The sequence below is a fragment of the Capra hircus genome, chromosome 5 (assembly GCF_001704415.2).
Source record: "Capra hircus breed San Clemente chromosome 5, ASM170441v1, whole genome shotgun sequence".
Taxonomy (NCBI): Eukaryota; Metazoa; Chordata; class Mammalia; order Artiodactyla; family Bovidae; genus Capra; species Capra hircus.
The window spans coordinates 89,227,274-89,251,332 of record NC_030812.1 but is presented as its reverse complement, the minus strand read 5'-3'; the positions used below and the strand labels follow the sequence as shown (position 1 = coordinate 89,251,332).

The window sequence follows — 24,059 nt, the reverse complement described above, 5'->3', positions numbered from 1 at the left end:
ATAAAGTGTCTGCCTGCAGTGCGGGAGACCCAGGTTCGATCCCTGAGTCAGGAAGATCCCCTAGAGAAGGAAATGGAAACTCAATCCAGTACTCTTGCCTGGAAAATCCCATGGACAGAGAAGCATGGTAGGCTACAGTCCATGGGGTTGCAAAGAGTCAGACACGACTGAGCAACTTCACTTTCAGAATGATATATATATTCTATTTTATTCTATAGTATTATTTTATTCTATAATATTATATTATACTATTTTGTTAATGTAGAATCCATTACTGCTAAAAGGTTTCAAAACCCTATGTCAGTTGCTTGATGACTGAAATATTTAGAATCCATTATGTGAAAAGTGTCATAGCCATATGGATACAGAAGTGGATGGTTTTTCTTTATAATCAGAAACAAAAATACTGTTTAATCTATGATATCAGACTTGTGTGGCTATAATAATTTATAGTTATTGCTTCTTGTACCATAATGTTAATGTTTTGATATAGCATTTTAATATAAAAATGTCTTCAAACTCTTAGATAATCTGCTAATCTGAATAAATAGTTACCTTAAAGTTACTGCTTGGTGCCTAAATTAAGGATAGCAAGAGAATCAAAGGATAATAAAAGAATTGTCTTTATTTATTTAGAAAATAATTATGTATTTTATAGTAGTAAAACAGTTGTAATAGTCAATTATGGTTACTGTAAAGAAATACTAGTTAAGGTTTTTTAAATGAAATATTGTAGAATATTAAAATAAGTATAGATTTTCAAATAATGTAAATTATTTCTATTTTGTATATGACTTAAAGGATAACTGAGCATCATAGTGCGCTTAACAAAAACAAAACAGCCAACTCAGAATGCAGATGTGCTGTGTAAATACGACAAATCCCAGAAGTCAAAAGAGAGAATGAGAAATTCAGCCACAGAAAACTACCATGTGCGCATAATATTGATAACTTACATGACAATAAAAGAAGAATCCTGAGGAGAAAGTGTTATATAGGCGGTTATTTGAGGGGGAAAGAAAGATATTCTGTAACTATGAAAAGAGTTGTTCACATGAATAGACACACACATGTATACACAGTGACATTAGTTGCCTAGAGTTGTGTTTGGGTTATTTGAATGCTGGTGTCTAGAGGTGAGAAGTAGTCTGGTCCTTCTACATCTTTTTGTACCATTTGAGATCTATACTGTATTTTTATGCATTATTTGTTCAAGAGGAAATTAAAATTTACCCAGAAAAAAAAATGCCATGGTTGATATTGGACCTTAAAATTCTATTATGTACTAATATAAGTTTTACAAAAGGAGGTTTTAATGAAATGTGCTAGCTTTCCAAAGATTCTAGTAAGTTGAAAAATAAGAGATAAATTGGTACTACTTACCTTCCCTGCTGCTGCTGCTGAGTCGCTTCAGTCGTGTCCGACTCTGTGCGACCCCAGAGACGGCAGCCCACCAGGCTCCTCTGTCCCTGGGATTCTCCAGGCAAGAACACTGGAGTGGGCTGCCATTTCCTTCTCCAACTTACTTTCACAGAGGAATTGAAATTCAGCTTCTTTTGTCTTTATGTTTGTTGGTTACCGCTATCATTCTGACCAAGATAAATTGTCTGGGTTAAACATAGCAATATTTTAAAAGATTATGTGTACTTTTAAGAATGTGGTAAACACCATCTGGCTGGCATCATTCAAGTTCAGAGTTGTCCTTAAAGAAGAAAACACTACATGACATTAAGCAGTTCCTTCCAGTCTTGTTTTGATTTGATGTGATATGTTTATTTATATTTTATCTGTGAGATTTGCTCTTGTAACTTGACACTGTTGACTTTCTTTAATTGGGACAACACTGTTAACTGCAGATATGAGTCAAAAAGTTCTGTCATTTGCTTTATTCTTTAAAATGCATTAATGTAATTTTTCCTGAAGGTTCATTTTATTTATCAGGTAGGGCAAAATACTGCCATACACTGTGCCTTTTAAAAAATTGTTCCTGAAAATTTTAAAGGAGAGAAATATGTGATCCTTTTGTATTATCCTTGAAGAGGAAAAGCCTTTGTGCAGAATTCTTATACTTGAAACAACTAAGATACAAAAGCAGAATTGCAATAATTCATCTGAAATGATTAAATTCTGGAAGTTTCAAAGAAATCTGGAGAAGAGATTTAAAAGGTTAAAATTAGGAAGATAAAAAGTAAACTCAATATCTAGACATTAATACCATATTTTCTGTTGGTTTTTTTTTTTTAGACTTCACGGGCCTCAAAAAAAGTTCATAATTTTGGGAAGAGATCAAATTCAATTAAAAGGAATCCTAATGCACCTGTGGTCAGACGAGGTTGGCTTTATAAACAGGTATTTTTTTCCCCCTGTTTGATGTGACTAAAGAAGAAAATATAAAGAAGCCTTTTCAGCTGAAGGTCCTAAGACAATTGTATAAAGTGGAGAAGAAACTGTATAGTTAATCATCCAGGTTCTTCCCTTTTTATTACTATGAAGAGTGTTAGGGAAACAGTGAAAAAAGAAAAAGTAATGGGTGTTACCTGGAACAGAGAGATTGTGTGTGTGTGTGTGTGTGACTGAGAGAGAGAGAGGTATTTCAAAATTTGAAATTAAATGTATGTTATATGAAAATGTTAGGAATGACATGCTAAGATCTTCTAGGTAGAAATATTTGTTCAGTGGAAAAAAATACAGAGTAGTTGTTCATTTTTCTATTCTTATAAAAAGGTACAATTATGTAGTTCTCTGCTTTGATTTAGAGAGAAATTTGATGATAATTTGAGATTTTTCTGAGTTTTGCAGATTTTTGCTTCCATGCCCTCAAAACTACTCTTTCAAGTGTCTCCTTTTTCTTTCTTTTTCTTTTCTTGTTTATCTGCTTGCCCAGGTATAGGTCACTCTTATACCCTGATAAGTAGGGGTTTACATTGTTCCATTATGTGGAAAACCTGGTAACTAAGCTTTTTTGGAACCTTGTTAGTTTTGTAATTGGTAAGGATGTGTATACATTGAACTTGGTGGCATCTGTTTTGATTGCTGAGAGGCTGTTGTTTTCTTTTTCACTTTCTGGTTTGCATCTGGATTTCAAATAAATGACCTCCAGATAACTGAGATAACTGCACTCAGGACCTTTATCTTCCTTTGTTCTGTCTTTCTGATTCTACATGTGCATACATGATGTTAGTTAAATATTAGTTCATTAATAGTGCTAATTTACTCTGTCAAATAATGCTAATTGCTTTCAGATGATTCACAATGAGGTCGTTATGAAACATTCATTAGACATCGTTCAACCTGACAACTGGATGGCAACTAATCTAACGTATTGGAAGTAGACCCACTTAAAAGCCAGAAAATCCCCATTCAAGCAAATTAATTTTGCCAATTTCTGACTGCATTGATTGAGTGTGTAACTTGGATACCAACTTTTAATTTTTATTTAAAGATCACTTAACTATATTTTAACCATCTGACATTTAAACTTATCCAAGCTGAAAGATTTTTAACTAGACTTTCTAATGAGTCCAAATTCTGTTCAGATAGCTAAATGTGATATTGAGCTTTATAGAGGATATGGAACTCCTTACTTAAAATGATTGCAGTTCTTAGTTCTTGATCCCTTGGTTAATTTAGTATTGCCAAAGCTCTACCAACAAGTTTCTCTACTCCTGAGTACTTATTCTGTAATAGGTGTGTAGCTTACAGAGAATATTTGTAGAACTGCTTAAAAATCTAAACTTTGAAATTATTTATACTAAAGAAATTGTTAATTAAGAAATTAAAAATGCATAGTTGAGAGGGGGGTGCTTTCTTTAGTGTAATTGTGAACTTTAAGGACGAAATCTCTTACTTAAGAGATTTTTACCCGTATAACTTCTTCAGTTCTGAAGCCATCCTTACGTGATGGTCACAACTAGAAATAAATTGAGAAATATTAATCAACACACATACAAACTGGCATCTTTTTTACCTGTTTATGTCTGTGTTTGTGTGTGTCTGTGTTTCATTTTCTCCTATGGTTTTGGTTTATTGCATGTGGGAAGGTAGCTTTTATTTAAATTGTAGTTTTGTTTGAGCTTGGTATTTTTATTACCTAAATTACTTAGAAAAAGCTGCCAAGTGGGTACTCTCTTCTGCAGGATAAGCAAAACCTAGGCTGGATATGTAAGAAGAAAAAAATGTTTATTAAATATGTTTGTATGCTAAGGTTCCTTTATTCACAATCACTTTAAATCACATTACCTTTGGAATAATTTCAAATCACACACTTTTCTTCGTGTTGAAGATTAACATGTCTATGAAATCTGGCTTACCAGAATGCACACCCTACTGCACAATCTCCTTATTCTCATGCTAGCAGACGTGTTCCCATTGCTTGCAAACATGAAACCAAGTCAAACCGCTTCAACAGAATTCCTTTTTACATGACAGTATTATTCTTCAAAGACCAATGTACTTAAAAATACATTACCATGTTCTAAATCCCTGGAAAACTGCCCCAAAATTTTGATTAGGGTTTTAGTTAGATTTCTGTGCAGCATATATCAAACACACCTTGTTTTAAGAGCTTATTTTAAACAAATGCACCAGAAATGAGTTTTCCCTTTCTGAAATGAAAAAGAAATACTCCTTTTTCATGCTGCTTTCTTTCAGGACAGCACTGGCATGAAGCTATGGAAGAAACGCTGGTTCGTGCTTTCTGATCTTTGCCTCTTTTATTATAGAGGTGAGTTTACTACCAGAAACTGTAGAATATATGTGAAGCATCAGATACTCTTTCGAAGAAAAAAATTAGAAATCTTCTTACTATTCTATTATCAACAAACTGATATCAAGAAACTCTTGATATGTGTGATCTGTATGTGTTAGTCACTCAGTCATGTCCAACTCTTTGTGATCCCATGGACTGTAGCACACCAGACTTCTCTGGTGAGAGTCCTTGGGATTCTCCAGGCAAGAATACTGGAGTGGGTTGTCATTCCTTTTTCAACTGACATATGTAATTTGAAGTACATAAGGTGGGACAGAAGGCAATATAGGGCTTCAAGCTGAATGGTCTTAGTTTTGGTTGGTTTTTGTAATCTCTTTCTGCCAACCTGATTTGTTTATATGAAGAGCATGTGAGTATTCACTCTATAATGTTATCCTTGAATTCAGTGCCTAATAGATAAGGAAACATTAATTTGATAGGATTCTTTTTATATGTCAGTTTTGTCATATCTAGCCATTGGTCCACTAGACACCCCATTCTTTCCAGCAAATGATTTTAGAGCATTAGACACTACTATGATGTATTAGCAAATAAGAAAAATAGCAAAGAATTTACTTATTATGATCCCTTCCAGTACCCTCTGTCTGTCTCTCTATCTCTGTCTCTCTGTGTCTCTCTCTCTCTCTCTCTCTCACACACACACTTTTCTTTTGAACAGTGACAACCCCCTTGAAATGAGAAAGTTGCAAAAGGGATTAATAGCCTACAAATAAGGCTATTAATGTTGATGGAGAAGAAATAAAGGTATTATTAAAAGCAGTCTTCATTTATACCTCTCTCTCATTTATTTTAGTGGTTTTGTAGGCTTTAGTAAGTTGTTGGTTAATGCAGAGTCAGAGTCCAGAGCAGTCCCCATTCAGGTGCCTTGTGGATCCGTTAGCTTTCGTGGAGTTGGTGTGTAGCAGTGCAAGGGATGCATGTGCCTGCTCCCCTGGAAGTCTGCTTCAGCTGCAGTATGGAATCATGAATCTGGACAGTCAGCCCTTCTTCCGTACTTTAGAATCTGGTTGGAATCAGTCAGTATATAATTACCAATTTACATACCGCAAAATACAGTAGGATTTTAGAGCCTATTAGTCGCTTTTAAATTTACTTTGTGACTGTCCCCCCAGAAAAGTTGGGATAGAATTCGGTGGTCACCTATCAAAGCAGCATATGCAAATTGACCTTCAAAATTTGAAATTACTAGAATTATATTCATCTTTTTTTCCCCCCCACTGAATACCGAGGTTGAGAAATACTGCTGAGTCAGAATTAACCAAACCTATAAAATTTCATGTTTGGCATAGAGATATTGGTTGGGCTGCAATTGTGGTATTGTCTTTAGTTAAGTGCAAGACTTAAAATTTTCTTTAAAGGTTTTCCCAGTCTTTTAGAAAGTCAGTGTTTGTAACTCATACATTATTCCTAAGCTTATAATTTGTACTTTTCTTTCTTTTTTTTCAGTATGTTTTATAGACTAAATTTAGAACTTTTAAGAACAAGAAAATGTTTGCTGCTTCTCATATAAAAAATTTCTTAATGTTAATTTGCAACAGAAAGAACACTAGATTCCTTGCCATTTGATATTATTATTGCTTATGGAAGTGTCCTTGCTACTCATCACTTTTATTAAAATAAAATAACTTTTAATGTAATTTGAAAAAAGTAAAGGTAAAAAAAAAAAGTAAAGGTGAATTCCAAAGCCATGTTGAGTATGAGATTCCATATTATTTTTAAACATTTATGATTTATCTTCAATACATCTATTAATTATAGTGCAGTTTCCCTAGACAGGAGGAATATGAAAAAGAAGAAAATATAGAAAGGAAAGAAATATCACTTAACTCACCTCTTGTTCTTCAGATGGTTGGAAAGAAGCATATGATACTATACTTTCGTTACTTTGTCAACAGGAAATGTTAGATTTTAAATGAAAACTTATATTTTAGTGAAAAGGTCATAATAACTTGCAATTTTTAGAGTGTTTACCATTCACTAAGCGCATAGCGTTATGATCTACATCTCTTCCTCACAGCCAGCTGAACGTGAAGGTGAAAGTGTTAGTCACTCAGTTGTGTACAACTCTTTGTGACCCCATGGACAGTAGCCCTCAAGGCTCCTCTGTCCGTGGAATTCTCCTGGCAAGAATACTGGAGTGCTTAGCCGTTCCCTTCTCTAGGGGATCTTCCCAGCATAGCCGCTTGATAAGGTGGCTTATTATCTTATTCTGCACAGTCACACAGGAGGAAACTAAGGCCAGCAAGGGCCAGTAGCTGACCTCAGGTCTCCCCTAGCAAGTCTCAAGAGTCAGGATTTGCACCCAGGCACCCTAACCGCAAGTTTCTGCCCCACCCGAATCTTACCTTCTCTTTTTTTTCTTGGCCACACCCTGGGGCTTGTAGGGTCTTAGCTCCCTGACAGGGCTCAAACTCTGGTCCCACAGCAGTGAAAGCACAGAGTCCTAACCATTACACCGCTAGAGAATACCTAATCTCGGTCTTCCCTTGTGCATTGAATACAGCAGCCCCATTCATTTCTTCTGTATCTGTCCAAGCATCTAATATTCTATTTAGACTGTGCTGTCAGAAATTTATAACAGATCAGTCTGTGTTTTACAGATACGGGAAATAATACAGTGAGAGAATAAGAGCTTTGCTGCTTTTTTTTTTTTTTTTTTTAACAATAGAATAGCATCCAATACCAGATGGAAGCCCAGGTTCTCAGTGTTCTTTACCAAACACCAGGCATTTTATGAACACTGTGATAAGGCACAGAAATTGCTCTGTTCTGTAGTCAGTCTATTGATGAAATTTAACACGGGATATAATTCACTCAGCAAATATTTATTGAGCAAGACCTGGTTCATTCCAGGTATTATTAAAATAGCAGTGAAAGAAAGCTTCCATAAGGCTTGCAATCTTGAGAGGTCAGGGAGACAGTGGATCCACTCAGATAAATAAACAAGACGACGGTAAGTGCTTTTAGGGGGAGAAGGTCATAATATGAAAGAAGGTCACGGGGCAGGAGCCCGTTTGGTTGAGGACTCTGAGCAGACGGTTCAGGTAGCAAGATCCCAATGACAAGAAGGAGATGGAGTGAAGCAGAGTATTCCAGACAGGAGGGACAATAGTGCAAAGGCCTTGTCGTAGAAAAGTATTGGGCGTATTGAAGGAGCAGGAAGAAACCAGTAACCCAAGCTCTAGGGTTAGCGGTAGGGAAGGAGATGAATGGGAGAAGCGGAGATCGCGCCCATGTCGGATGCTATTGGAGTTTAGATTCTGCCCAAAATGCCACAAGGAAGCGACCGTATATTTTTAATCACAAGTGTGATGTGCTTTAATTTACATTTTCGAAAAGCTCACTCAAGCGGCTGTTGAAGTGAAAGTGAAAGTCTTTTAGTTGTGTCTGACTCTTTGCAATCCCATGGACTGTATAGCCCATGGAATTTTCCAGGCCAGAATAGTAGAGTGGATAGCCTTTTCCCTTCTCAAGTGGATCTTCCCAACCCAGGGATCAAACTCAAGTCTCCCACATTTCAGGCAGATTCTTTACCAGCTGAGCCACAAAAGAAGCCCAAGAATACTGGAGTGGGTAGTTTATCCCTTCTCTGGGGGATCTTCCCGACCGAGGAATTGAAGCAGGGTCTCCTTCATTGCAGGCAGATTCTTTACCAACTGAGCTATCAGGGAATCCCCAAGCTGCTGTTAGGGAACAGGTTATAAAGTAGAAGGAAGGAAACATTGTGTAGAAATGATGGTGGCTTCAGACTAGGGTAGTAGCCAGCAGTGAGCTCTTTTGATGCACCAGACATCTTAATAGGTGGTAAGATGCAGAAATTAACAATATAGACTCCTCTCCTTATGGAGCTCACAGATTAGTTGAAGGAGTCTGAGAAAGAATGTTGTAGTATTCAGTTGTGTTGACGACTGTTGACCAGGCCTGTACAAGGAAGGGGTCAGGAAAGAAGGTTGATCTAGAGACAAATAACTTGCTTAGTACATACACAGCATGAGTGAGCATGGCATGTTTGCAAAATAACACAGAGCTTAAGGAATAACACATAGAGCCTAAGGAATAAAGATTATACCTGAAGACCTAGCAAGAGGAAAGGCTAAAAAGTAGATCAAGGCATGAAAGACATTTGTTTGTCATTCTAGTAAATTTAAACCCCTGTATTGAACATGAAACTGTAATTTTATGTATGTCTTATGTTGTTCCCAAACTTCTTTGAAGCAGAAGAAGAAATGGTAGACTAAAATATCATTTGAATCCACTAATGTGTTGGGATTCTTATGGCTCCTGTCCCAGGTTGTGTTCCTCAGGAAGCAAGCCTTGAGATATGGAGATCAGTGTGCAAGAGGCTTACTGGGGAGTGGTCTTGGTATCAGGACCTGGGGCTCGGGAGGAAGAGAAGTAGGGCAGTGCAGAAGGAGAAGTTAGGCTTCCCTGCAGTCCGGGAAAGGCCTGGCTGACCCCCAGTCCCTGACAAGGAGTTCATTCTTTCTGCAAACATCAATTACCTTCCCTTGGCTTGACCAGAGTACGAGGCCCTCTGGGTGACTGAAACTAAGACAGTTACCTAGGTAGAGAACTAAAAAAATGCTGTGATTAAGAACATTCAGGGCTTCCCTGGTGGCTCAGATGTAAAACAAATCTTCCTGCAATGCAGGAGAGCTGGGTTCAGTCTCTGGGTAGAGAAGATCCCCTGGAGAAGGGAATAGCTACCCACTTCAGTATCCGTGCCTGGGGAATGCCATGGACAGAGGAGCCTGGTGCGCTATAGTCCTTGGGTCTGCAAAGAGTCAGACACAGCTGGGCGACTAATACTTTCACTTTCAAGAACATATAAGTAATCTAGCGTATGACTCTTTGGATAGTCATTTGATGAAGATTTCATATACCTTCAGTTTTATATAATAATGGCAGTTGTTACTGAACTCGTAGCGTGGGCTGAGTGCATCATTGCAGTCATTATGTCTGTTAACTCATTTAACCTTCACAGCACGTTCCTTTGTGGCAAGTCCTGTTTTCTTCACTTTTGTGATAGATGACACTGAGATACCCAGCATCCGGTAGCTTGGCAAGATCTTACCGCTACTTGGAATCCGACTGGGAAACAGTCCATGATAATTGGTGAAGTCACCCTATGCTTATTACCTCTGCATATTCGGAAATAACTTTAGGAAAGTCAATTTTCCAGTTATGCAACATAGAAGCATTTATTATTTGATAAAAAATGATTTTTTAATAAAGATGACTTCATGAGCTGTTTCTGACTATATGTTTTATATAAACATAAAATTGAATTTAAAATTAGAATATGACTCATTCTTTTAAATTGTCATTCTTTATAATTGTTGTCTGCTTTCTACCCCCCTCCTTTTTTTTGCCTTTCAGAATAAATCTGCACTTTTGTTCATTCTGTTTTGTATTAGAGAACTAATGAATGAGTATAATATAGTAAAAGCAAAATTTTGTTCCAGTGTTATGAGAAGAGCTACAGAAATTAACCTCTAATGTGACTTTTTTCTTTTGGAAGTTTTAACATATATTCTAGAAATGAGAGGGAAATAAATGAAATCCCTTGTTAAGTTTATAATAATAATAATAAACACGGCAAGCGTAATAAAAGGAATTATTTCTAATTTATGATTTTTCTCATTGCTGAGTTCACCAGCTGAATGCATAGCTTTTATTAACTTGTCTTACGGGTCTCTAACAATGTACTATATATTTCAAGTTTCATAGACGTCTCTGCCCCCAAGCAACAAGTTAATAATGTGAATCTATACTGTTCCAGAATGAATGTTTTGACATTTTCCTAGATATATTTCATGTCCTTGCCTTGTAGGTCTGTGATTTATTCTCCTAACTGTATTGTGTATCATAGTGACTGGTAAAAACAACCCTTCAAGGATACATGTTTAAGAAGCATATAATTTTTCTAGCATAGTTTAAAAGATGTTTTTATGTGTATATATTCATGTATTCAAAAATGTTTGAGCATCTACTATTGTTCTAAGTGTCTTTGTGGAGTTTACATTCTAGTCGGGGAGAGGCAGATGATAAGTAAAAAAGAAAACATACAGTGTTTCAGAGGTATTGGGGCAGATGTTGAGGGTCATTGTGGTAGAGTTCCAGAAAGAGAAGAGAAGGTTCTGGGACAGATCAGGATGGAAGCACTTCAAAATAAAGCAGTTAAGAAAGGCTTCATTGATGAGACATGGAACAAAGTCTGAAGGTTGTGTTGAGAGAGCCATGCCTATCTGGGCTTTAAAATGGTTGCCCGTTTAAATCCTATGGGAAACGTGGGTGGATTCATTTTGTAAATTTTCAGTGTTACCACTTACACGCTAATGTAATTTCAGTGAATCACATGTCAGAGGACTTTGTAGAATGCAATCTATATGCCAAACAAAGGTATGCCATTTCTGTGTCCAACTGACCTTTTTCTGACATGTGGGCCAAGTTCTGATTTGCTTAAGACAGGGAATTTTGTTGAAAGTAAAGCAGTATATATATACTCCACTGTTTAATGTTTTCTCTTAAAACCTTAGAATATAGTACATGAATTACATGAATTTATATGTGAAAGTCTTTTGGTTTTGTCAAAATAAGTTTTGAGAAAATTTATTCTGCTTCATGAGAACATTGGAAATTCTAATCAGATGTTCAATTACCTCTCAGATGAGAAAGAAGAGGGTATTCTGGGAAGCATACTGTTGCCCAGTTTTCAGATAGCTCTGCTTACCTCAGAGGATCACATTAATCGCAAATATGCTTTTAAGGTAAGGACATAGTTATACTTTTTTTTTCTGAATTTGAATCTTGAATTGGTTAAGAAATGGATATTGACTGTGGAGTATCACAAAGACCTTTTAGTTACAGTCATTTTTAATATTTAAAATACAATAGTGGCCTTAGGGTCGAGGAGAAGAGTGTCCCTTTAATTAGTAAGAAGTACATGCTGAAGTATTAAAGGGCCAGGTGTCTTTTATGCTTACTATGAAGAGGTTCTAGATCGGGGTCCCCAACTCCCAGGCCACACAGCCCGACAGTGAGAGGCAAGCAAGCAAGTGAAGCTTCACCTTATTTACAGCCCCTCCCTATTGCTTGTATTACTGCCTGAGCTCCAGCTCCAGTCAGATCAGCAGAGCCATTAGATTCTCATAGGAGCTTGAACGCTACCGTGAACTGCACATGCAAGGGATCTAGGTTGCGGGCTCCTTATGAGAATCATCCTGAAACCATCCCTCCCTGGATTCGTGGAATAATTGTCTTCCATGAAACTGGTCCCTGGTGCCAAAAAGATCAGGGACCACTGTGCTAGATATAGCAAATATGTTAAAATGCTAATAATTGATAGATATAACTGTAGGTATCCTGGTGATCATTTTATTGTTCTTTAAAAGTTACTATGTATTTGAATTTTTTCATAATAAATTTGGGGATAATATGTTTTTTGACCTCATACATGTGCACTCATGATTTTAGAAAATATTTACAAAAGTACTCTTAGATCTAAGTACATCGTGAACATCAGATAGTTTTGAGAGCCTATTGAAGATGAGACATTAAACCTATTATTAAATCTAAGCAGACTGTAGCTCACCTCCCCTAACTAATAATACCCACCCATCTGTGATGTGCTGGTAGAGCACCCCCAGATAAGAAGCCCCTTTAATGCCAAGTTGGTTATTTTGTTGCTAGTGTTCTCAAAAGCCATGCTGCATTCTTTGCTTTATGGTGATGGCTGAAATAAATTTTGGAAGTCACCTATTTTTTTAAGTCAGTTCTAAATTTAGAACTCTTAAGGGGTTTAATGTAAAATTTTCATTTTAAGGAAAAGAGGGAATATAAGGGTAACGTATGCTGTTATTTAACAATGAAAATGTGTGTACCATTATAAAATTGAGTCAATCTGTAATTCCTATCCACTTTTAAAGAATAGTCAGGACTGCAGCTGAGCTACAACTTTGGCCAGTTAACATGTTGCATTTTTAATTACAGAGAAAAGACGGAGAGAGGCAGAGTGGTGGGAGGGTTGTGGGTGGCCTCAACCGGAAGGTCATATCCGAACAAAGACCGCTGGCTATGAAGACATAAGCTACCCATTTCAATATGTTACAACAACGTTTGATACCAATAAGTCAAAATAATATCATGTTAAAGTAAAATGCCAAACTCTCTGATACTGACAGTTACTGGGGCACTGGTTTAAGTTCTTTTATTTGCTCATCAACTTAGCAAATGTTTATTGAATTTGTACTAGACAGGACATTTTGCTCAGATCTTTGACTCTAAATATATATATATAGATTTTTGAAAATGTCAATAAATATGATGTTAAAATAGCAATAAAAGTGACCATGTATGAGTATATTGCCTCTGTAATTATTCAGTTAAATTTTGATTGTATTTTATCTGTAACAAGAATAATGATTTCTGTTTTCAAATTCTCTCCTCCACGGTGTTGTTTTCTCTGAATTTATGAGCCATGTTTACCACTAAGTCTGTTGGCGTTGATCCTGCTGCTTTCACAGTGGTAAGTAGGAAATAGAGACAATTGCTGAACAACACTGTGGAACTTAAAAGCTAAATCGGGAACTTTGCCATCATATTCCCATTTGACAGATTGCAAGCTTGGGTGTGGTTTGTAGTGTCTTGAGCCCTGGCCATAGCTGGAACTTGAGAGCGCCAGCCCAGCATTCCTTCCACTCATCACAGATATGGGCAGTGGGTCTTTATCCATCTCTCCAAAACCCCCCTTAGTCTAGAGACTCTGGTGGTTTTAATCATTTTAACAGTGTATAGCGCTTGAGCTGATTCTTTCTCAGAGTTTCCGTATACGACTTTATACCCCTTCCACAGTCAAGTGGTATTTGTTGGTTCTGTAAGTTGATTTGCTCAGTGTATTGACTGAATTTATTTACATCTTGATTCTGAAAAACGGTTTCAAGAAGCTAATTTGACGCTGTAGATAGAGCAGACAGTCAGAATCGCAGAGTGAAGTCTGTTGCTCCAGGTCTTCTCCTTGCGTCTCTTTAGACTAACTCTTTCTTTTGCCTCATTCTGTGCTGAAATAACTTGTGTTTATTTATCCTTGTCTTTCAGTGTCTACTAGGGAGTTGTCACTGGCTGTTTAGAATTTATTGTATTTGCTTACTTGCTTTTGGCTGCACTGGGTCTAGGTTTCTTTGTGGGCTTTCTGTAGTTGCAGTGAGCAGAGTTTACTTCCCAGTTGCAGTACGTGGCTTCTCATTGTGGGGGCTTCTCTTGTTGCAGACGGTGGGCCCTAGAGCGTGGGCTCAGCAGTCGTGCTGCATGGGCTTGGTTGCCCCCAGGTATGTGGAATCTTGCTGGATCAGGGATTGGCAGCATTCTAACCTACTGTACCACCAGGGAAGTCCATCACAGGCATTTTTAAGTGGAAATTAAGAATGTTTCAGGACTTAACTGGTGGTACACTGGATAAGAATCTGCCTGCCAATATAGGGGACGTGGGTTCGATACCTGGTCCAAGAAGATTCCACGTGCCACAAAGCAGCTAAGCCCATGCGCCGCCAGTACTGAAAACACGTGATGCAACTACTGAAGCTGGCGCACCCTGGAGCCCATGCTCTGCAACAAGAAAAGCTGTTGTAGTGAGAAGTCCCTGCTCGCCGCAACTAGAGAAAGCCTGTGTGCAGAAACGAAGACCCAGCACGGCCAAAAAAATAAAAATAATAAATTAGGGGGAGAAAAGAATGTTTCTCCCACCTTGGCCTTTGTTTTCTTTCTTTTTTTCTTAAAAAAATTTTTTTTATTAAAGTCTAGTTGATTTACAATGTTGTATTAATTGGCCTTGGTTTTCTACTCAGCATGCAGCTACTGCTGCTGTCCGTCCTCGCCTTGCTGGCCCAGGGCTAAGCCGAGTGCTCAGTCCTTGCACTTGGGAGCTGTCCCTCAGCAGGGCCTCCATGACGCTGTTTTCCATCTGCTTCTCTGGGTGGAGGCAGATTAAACCACTTACTGGTGATATAGGGCTTCTTCCTCAAACCTAGAGCATTTATATTTTACTCTGATACGTGAGAAGAAAACCTAAAGGGCAGTGCCATTTGGGGTCATTTATAAATCTTTTATGTTTTGTATAGATGTCTATAATGATTAGCCAAAATGCTTTGAGAGCAGCAACTTTTAAGGGCTGAAGAAATTGCTGCCACAGGAGGGAAATGCTATTAGTGACTTTAGTTCCTGCTTGCTGTGGAACATTCTTGAACAGAGAGATGTGAATTGTAAATAGAAATTGCTTGGGGTGTGTCCATGGAACAGGGATGGCCAGGTGCTTTTTTTCTTACCTCCTTCTCCTACCTTCCCTTCCTTTAAACCTTCTTTTTTTTTTTTAAATTTTTTAAGAAAATGAAAAATGGTAAAGATGGGAGAAAAAAATGTAAGATGTGTATATTTTTTAAATATTGAATGGTGTTTTTCTAAAGTTCCTTATTTCTATATGTATTGGGTTGGCCAAAAAGGTTCATTCATGTTTTTCCATAACATCAGAAACCCAACGTTTGGCCAACCCAATAAGACAAGTACACTTTCTTTGAAATTTGATAGTAATGGTCTGTGTAGGGAGCCACTGAACTTTCTTTCTTTCACTTTTACAGGTGCCATATTTCTATTTAAAACAATCGTGTCACTTTCAATCAGGCTGCCCATCCGAACATGCGGACCTATTATTTCTGCACTGACACAGGAAAGGAAATGGAGTTATGGATGAAAGCCATGCTAGATGCTGCTCTGGTGCAGACAGAACCTGTGAAAAGGTAAAGGCTTGTAGGGAAAGCAGTGGTGATCTCCACTTACGTTTTATCCCCTGCCTTACGAATACATCATTGTCATAGTACACGTCATTTTAGTAGTCATGATACACAACCATTTTTTCCCCAGAAAGCAAGGATTAAGTTCATCTTCTGGGTTAAATCAGTACACCTTTAGTTGGTTTGAGACGCCACCTGCATTTTTATTCCACCTTCCCTCTTTATTCATTCTCACCTACCCATGTACTGAGGTGAATCCCAAATCCTAACATTCCAACTGAATGTTCTTTCTTCTTACAGAATTACCTTTAATATCCGGTAAGTACATTTTTAATTGCTATCTTAAAAGTACACAAAACAGTATTTTTTAAGGTTCTGAATCTTAGAAGAGAATTTATATTCATGAAGTTAATTTCACTGTGTTTTTATATTATGTTATATGTTTCTCAAGTTTAATCAGTTGAAATAAAAGTTTTTGATGTGTTTCATTTCTTTGGTGTTTCTGGGATATTTCTGATTGTTTAATGATGAATGTCTCCAGAAAATAGTTCATCAGGCATCTAGATTATTTCTAAATATATCTACTTCTTAATGAATTCTACCTTCTTTCTTTTAAAACTCCAGGACTTACTTTGGTTAATATAAATAGGTACTGTTAAAATTGATGTAAGTGTGATGCCCCCCCCGCCTTAACATATGAATCATTTTAATATTCAATATATTAAAAGCTAGTAAAAGGAAATCAGCTTCTAAAATATGTAAATAGTAGCTGAATTATGAGCTTATGGCATTTAAAAAATATATCCCTATAATTTGGACAAAGATCTATGATAACAGTTAAATTTTTCTTTGAGTCAACAACAGTTGAGCACATATATAAGGAAGATTGCTAACTTGCATGTCTGGTCTTTTTACTATTTTCTCAGGATATTAAAGTCTTTTGAGGTGTTGGTTAAAATACTCAAGTTGATGCTGTATAAGTAAATTTATGTTTATCTATTTCATATCAATTTAACTAATCACTAGTAATTAGAGCTAGGCAAAAGTATGCAGAAAAAAGTAAAGAAGGTCCAAGGTTGAACTCTGGGACACCTGTTTATAAGAATAGCTACCTCAAACATAATGCATTTTCTAGGTTGAGAACTAATAATGGGAAAATCTGCTTTTGGAATTCCATGTGTAAAAAACACCTGTATGGACATAAAGATGAGATTATTATGATAGAGAGCTAGAGGAAATTTGTTAGGTGAAAAAAAATGAAAATCTTAGGATAAAACTAACTTCAGATAATACTGACTTTCAGAGAATTGTTTAGAATACAGAAATCAATATAGTCATTAAAATATATGATTTCTAGATAATTTTACTTTCATATATTGCACTTATCCCAGAGTTTCAACTTCTATTTTCTTTTCTTGTATTTTCCACTCTAAAAACTAATCAGTTCAGTTCAGTTCAGTCACTCAGTCGTGTCCGACTCTTTACGACCCCATGAATCGCAGCACACCAGGCCTCCCTGTCCATCACCAACTCCCAGAGTTCACTCAAACTCATGTCCATTGAGTCAGTGATGCCATCCAGCCATCTCATCCTCTGTCGTCCCCTTCTCCTCCTGCCCCCAATTCCTCCCAGCATCAGAGTCTTTTCCAATGAGTCAACTCTTCACATGAGGTGGCCAAAGGACTGGAGTTTCAGCTTTAGCATCATTCCTTCCAAAGAACACCCAGGACTGATCTCCTTTAGAATGGACTGGTTGGATCTCCTTGCAGTCCAAGGGACTCTCAAGAGTCTTCTCCAACACCACAGTTGAAAAGCATCAATTCTTCAGCGCTCAGCTTGCTTCACAGTCCAACTCTCACATCCATACATGACCATTGGAAAAACCATAGCCTTGACTAGACGGACCTTAGTCAGCAAAGTAATGTCTGTGCTTTTGAATATGCTATCTAGGTTGGTCATAACTTTCCTTCCAAGGACTAAGCGTCTTTTAATTTCATGGCTGCAGTCACCATCTGCAGTGATTTTGGAGTCCCCACAAATAAAGTCAGCCACTGTTTCCACCGTTTCCCCATCTATTTCCCATGAAGTGATGGGACCAGATGCCATGATCTTTGTTTTATGAATGTTGAGCTTTAAGCTAACTTTTTCACTCTCCTCTTTCACTTTCATCAAGAGGCTTTTTAGTTCCTCTTCACTTTCTGCCGTAAGGGTGGTGTCATCTGCATATCTGAGGTTATTGATAGTTCTGGAAATCTTGATTCCAGCTTGTGCTTCTTCCAGTCCAGTGTTTCTCATAATGTACTCTGCATATAAGTTAAATAAGCAGGGTGACAATATACAGCCTTGACGTACTCCTTTTCCTATTTGGAACTAGTCTGTTGTTACTAATAATTACTCCTAATCTATGCTGATAAAGATGATATTCAATATTGTGTCTTGACTCTGGACAACTATTTGTTGATTATCTGCCCATAGCAATTTTTAGCCAGTTGTGTTGATATAATTTGCCCAGTTATCCAGGAATTACTGAATACCATCTGTGTGCCCAACCTGGTGTCAGTCACCATCATCCTGTAGAAATTACATCTTCTAGGGACTTGCCTAGTGGTTCAGTGGCCAGAACTCCATGCTCCCAATGCAGGAGGCTGGAGTTCCATCCCTGGTCAGGAAACTAAGATCCCACATGCCACAACTAAAGATCCCGCATGGTGCAAATAAGACCGGAGCAGCCAAATAAATTAATTTTAAAAAAAGGAAGAAAGAAAGAAATTGCGTCTTTTCTATCTCTAGCTCATTTATGAAGTATTTTAACCTATGAACTTCAATGTCATCATTCCCCAATGGGCAGACCATTGATGGCATTAAAAAATTCTAAGCATAATATACATTCTCTGAATAATTTTCTGTCTCTTGGCCAATTATTACCATTTTCTATATTTGCATGTATCTTCTGCAGTAACTTAAATGTTACTTTTTAAAATTAGATCACAGGTTTTACATTATTTATGTTATCTTAGCATGCATTTTTGAATCAGTTTTGGTTCCATTTAGGGAGAAGTTAGCATGTGTCTTTTTTGATTACATCTCTTAAGTCTTTGGAAAAATTGAGGGAAAAGTCATTGCAGTTGTAATTTAAAATAAGAGCTTTAGGTAGATTAGAGGTAACTTTTTAAAAAGTCCTTTTCATATGTTTGATACTTACTGTTTTAAAAAATTCTCCCTATTCCTGAAATTAGCTTGGATAAATGTGTTTATAGCATAGACTTTCTCTGACTTCTACCTTTCAAGTGGAAGAAGCTCCATAGCATATCTTAATAAACTCCCTCAGTGTCTAATATTGCTTCCAATGTGAAGCCATGAATTTTATCTAAACCTAAATATATGGATGGTCTATAACTGTACTCTGAGGGAAATAGTCACATTTCTTTTTATTTTTTCTCACTGATTTTATTCCTAACTAGCCATCTCTGTATAGCTGAAAAGATATGTTGTTAAGTCTCTTCAGTTGTGTCCGACTTCTTTGCAACCCCATGGACTGTAGCCCACCAGGCTTCTCTGCCGTAGAATTCTCCAGGCAAGAGTACTGGAGTGGGTTGCCATTTCCTCCTCCAAGAATATATATAGATTATGCATTTTTAACACATGCATTTTTATCACTAACACTGGCAGCAATAGCACAGTTAGGATCCAGTAGAATCATTATTATATATTGAAATGTGCAAGGTTAGTCAGTTCCCTCTTCAAGAAGCCTCCCAGTGTGGTATCATCTTGGTAGTTTTGTGCAGGTACAGACACTTAGCTTGGTCTTGTCAGATCCTGGAAGTGATTGGTCTCAGGAAAGCTGATTCTCATCAAAAAGACCCAGATAGAGCAATTGGCATGGTGAGCAGTAAAACCATCTGCTGGCTCAGGCGCACACTGCTGAGCAGCGCATTCTTCCTGTGGGGACGTGGACTCGAGATGCCAGATTCTAATCCACAGTTGCTTGATGAAATTGAATGGTAGTGGTGATAAAGTCTGTGCCAGCCACAGATTTACTCATGTGGAGCTCACAGCAGTCCCGTATCCTTGGTGCTAAAGTTTTCCCTACATGCCAAAGAGGAGTTTGAGGCTCAGTACATTTTTGTACCTTGCTGGAAACTCAGCTAGTAAGAGGTAGAACTATGGACTTCCGTGGTGGTCCAGTGGTTAAGAATCTGCTTGCCAATGCAGGAGACACAGGTTTGATCCCTGATTCGGGAAGATTCCACATGCAGCTCATGCGCCAAAGCCTGCTCCGCAGCAGGAGAAGCCACTGCAATGAGAAAAACCTACACACAGCGACTGGAGGCTAGCTGCACGCTCTCCCTTCTCCTCCAGCCCCCACCAAACCTGGCTGCAACTAGAGAAAGCCTGTGCTCAACCAAAACATAAAAAAAAACAACACTGTAACTACTAGAAGGTCCACAAATTAAAAAAAAGAGAGAGAGCACATGTAGTCTAGCTCAGAAACTTGAGTCCTCGGGGAAACAGAGTTAGTTGGTCACATGGTCTCGATCTTTGATAGCATCAGAAGATAATGTCCATTTCCACAAACCAGAGTCATGTTTGTCTCATGATGCATTAACCCTCCCGGCTGGAACCCACGTTGTTTATTTCGAACGACCAGCTACTGTGGTCTTTTAAGCATGAATTTTTGTGGTTTCACAGTCAAAGGGCAGCCTTATTTGCTTTCTTTTCAGATTTCTAATGGTAGGGACACTCACCACTCTTTTTGTTTTCCAGTGCTTTCTACACTGTGTATTTTATGTTTAGTGTTCTCCCCTTTCTATTTATACGTTCTGGTGGCATACTTGAATTTTCATGCCATGACATTGGGGATTTGTGCAGACATGTCCTCTGCAACGCTTTCAGGGTTTTTTGTAAAGTCAAAGGTAGTTTTATGGGTTTTTTTTTTTTTTTTCCAGAGTGAATCCTAAAAATAACATGTGCATTATTTCATCTGATTTACTCTGCCTTTCTTCTCTGATTTCAGAGTGGATAAGATTACATCTGAAAATGCACCAGCTAAAGAGATCAATAACTTTCCCAATCATAGAGTGCTAATTAAACCAGAGGCCCAAAATAACCAGAAAAACAAGGAAATGAGTAGAAATGAAGAAAAAAAGGCATTAGAAGCTGAAAAATATGGATTTCAGAAGGATGGCCAAGATAGACCTTTAACAAAAATTAATAGTGTAAAGTTGAATTCTCTGTCATCTGAATATGAGAGCGGGTCAACATGCCCAGGTCAGACTGGACACTACAGGCCAGTCAATTTGAATAGTTCAGAGAACAAAACAGTCAATGTGAGCCTGGCAGATCTTAGAGGCGGAAGTCACCACAATACAGGGCCCTTACACACAGAGGCTGATCGAGTCATACAGAGAACGAATTCAATGCAACAGCTGGAGCAGTGGATTAAAATCCAGAAGGGAAGAGGTCATGAAGAGGAAACCAGGGGGTAAGTGTCTTATGGTGTTGGTGGGAGGCTGGTTTCTGAGATAGAGTCAGTGTATTAAATTCAAATTGCATTGTGATATTACAGCTTCATGAGTCATCTTTTCTTCAGGGTAATCAGATATGTGTGTGGGTTTTTTTTTTTTTTTCCCCCTCTGTCTCAGTGTTCTGAGTAATGTTCATCCAACTTTACTGATGGCAAGGAAACATCCTCCCTGGCCCAGCATAAGAAAAGGCGTAGGCCGTGGGTACAGATCATGTTTGTTTGAGGCAAGGAAGGGAGCAAGATCTAGCCTCACCCCTTTACACACACAAACACACCCCTAGCCTTGCCCCTTTACACACACACACACACGCACACACACAACTTCACTCTCTCCACTGTCCTGCTCTGTTTTCCATTAGGAGCTTCTACAGCTTAATGTAATGCGAAGCTCTCCTGAGACGTTTAATGTGGTGACCAGAAAGGCTTAGGTGCTCCAGTTCTCAGACTCATTCCTTGGCTTTCTTAAACTCAGGATGCACATGACTAAGTATTATTATTTATTCATCTAAGCATTTACTCATTCATGTACACACTTGTTCTTTTGTATACTTATTGTATAATTACTATATGGTAATCATGGGACCAGGAAGTAAAATACTGAAATGATATAGTCCAAATTTCTCACAGCCGTTCTTAGTTTCGTGGAGGAGAAAGTTAAACAGGTACTGCATACGATGACAAATACAGCAAGAAGAGAAGATGTTTCAGGGACAACCAGCCCAGCCTAAAGGTTCAGGGAAACCTCTCTGGAGGAAGTGAGGTAGGAACCCAGATATGAAGGATGGTATCCTTATCTTGGTTTAGGTATGCACAAGTCAGGAGTTGATAGCACTGGGAAAAGACTCCAAAGCCGTGAGTCTGGCTTAGGCTCACATCATCACAGCTGGTATAATGATGGACAAGAAGCAAGGCTGGAGAGAGAAGCCAGAGGAGTTGTATGTTTGCAGAATGGTGGTTCAGTAGAATCTGGAGAATGAGTTGGAGAAATTCAAAAACTGAACTTGTAATTGACAAGGCTAGTTGAGTACTTGGATGTACTTGATTGCAGACTGGTTTCACTCAAATCTATAATTTGAGTGGCTGGGGGAAATCAAGAATGGTGATCTGCTTTTTTGGTCGGGTTGTCAGGCATTATCCATTGCCTCTCACTGCATAGGGAAGGATTGGGGATACAGAAGGTAATGAGTGATTGGATAGGTTAAATTTGAGGTGTCTGCAGTCTGTACCTCCAAAGAGACATCTGGACTTGAATAAGGTTTGGAGTGTCATCGTCATTATATCAGACATGCTTAAAAGCAAGGATGAAAGGACAAGCATTCATTCAGCAGGAGGCTGGATAAAGTAAAGATTCTAAGGGAAAACCAGAAAGAACTTTTATGTTTAAAGGAAAAAAAGGATAAACAACAAGGTCATACTTTATAACACAAGGAACTATATTCAGTATTCTGTGACAGACCATAATGGGAAAGAATATGAAAAAGAATATATATGTGTGTGTAAGTATGAATGTATAACTGAGTTACTTTGCTGTACAGAAGTAATTAACACAGCATTGTAAATCAGCTATACTTCAATACAGTTTTTTTGAAAATTAAAAAATAAAGGGGAAAAAAGGTTTGGAGGGTCTGCAAAGACCATAAGTAAAGGCCAGAACATGGAGGAAAAGCAAGTGCCCGTGGATGAGAAAGTGGTGTGTTTCCAGGTGGGAAGCTGGTGATGTAAGATTCATAAAGTACTGTAATGAACTAACACATACACAATTAACTGAAGAGCTACTATAACTCTTACCTTTCAGTAGTAGGGAACCAGAGAGCAATAAGTTAGTAATGTTTTGGTTGAAAGAAGATGAACTTTTGGGGTAGCGGGATGTCCTGGTCTGGGCGGTTGTCAGCCAGTCTTTCCTCCCAGGAGTGCAGCTTGGTCCCTCTCATCCCTTGATGTGTTGCTCACTTCTGTTTTCTCCTCCTCCACCCTCATTGCTCACTTTCCTAATTTTCCCAAGGGACAGCTGTGAGAAACACTTGCTGTCTCAACAATAAAATTTGATTGCACAGAGGAAAAGCCAGAGGTATTGAGGGGGGTGGGGGTGGGTAGGAAATGACAGGATGTTTGAAAGTACTTATGAAGGTAATCGTTTTCAGGGAAACAGTAATAAAAACCATAGCCAGAAGATTTGCTGCCTCTCTACCCAGCAAATTAAATCTTGCTTCTTAATAGAATCAGTTTTCCTCAAGTAAAATCATACTTTCTTAAGGTTGAAAATGAACCATTAAAGGGGTTCTGTATCTAAAGTTAGTTTTTTTAATTGTTGAGCCATAAGTATTAGTTTGCAAGCACTTCGCAAAGTCCTTGGTTGGATGTAATTAACATCCATAAAGGCTCCCTGTAACTTACTAATTTTGACTGCAAACCTTCCAGCTTCTAAAGGCTGGCCTGAGGTCATTTGGAGCTCAGGTTCCCTTCACGTTGCTCCTCCAAGTTTGGGTTCCCTGGCTAGAGTCCAGGTTAGATCATTGACATAGGTCATCTACATTATTACGTGAACTTCATGCTTCAAAAACAGTGGTGAGGTTTTACAGCAAAATAATTTTTATCGGTGGCAAGAAGCATAATGGTCATAGATGGCAGAATTCATTTGGTGAAACTATGAAAGGCTGGCTTTCATCCCTAAAGTTCTAACAGAAAGAAAAGAGGTTTCCTATGTAGTCATATGGTAGGTGCCTGCATCTGTGAACAGAGGCTGAAAGTTCCTTTGTGAGGGGCGGGCCCCTTCAGATGCTGGGGCCTGGGCCATTGTTTTGCATGGCGGAATCACGTGTCAGGGTTTTTAGGGCGTTTGACAGGCAGGTGCTGTTGAATGGGGCACAAAACCTGACGAAGGCGCCGACAGACTTACTTAAGCTTTCACTTAAAAAGTAAATCACAGTTTGCTTAATTTGAATTTCTTTGGAGGAAAGCACTGAAGGAAACTAGTTTTTTTAAGAAA

The 24,059-nt window shown here is 38.1% G+C and overlaps 1 protein-coding gene across 6 annotated transcripts in view; it reads left to right on the top strand.

Annotated features, from left to right (window-relative positions):
• PLEKHA5 (pleckstrin homology domain containing A5) overlaps positions 1 to 24,059 on the top strand; it is a 260,333-nt gene that overhangs the window by 156,678 nt on the left and 79,596 nt on the right. For all 6 annotated transcript variants that reach the window (XM_018048414.1, XM_018048419.1, XM_018048418.1 and 3 more), the window contains 5 exons: positions 2,245 to 2,349; positions 4,651 to 4,723; positions 11,438 to 11,538; positions 15,440 to 15,555; positions 20,564 to 21,031. In XM_018048414.1, the coding sequence (XP_017903903.1) occupies positions 2,245 to 2,349; positions 4,651 to 4,723; positions 11,438 to 11,538; positions 15,440 to 15,555; positions 20,564 to 21,031 (863 nt within the window). The remainder of the gene's footprint in view (positions 1 to 2,244; positions 2,350 to 4,650; positions 4,724 to 11,437; positions 11,539 to 15,439; positions 15,556 to 20,563; positions 21,032 to 24,059) is intronic.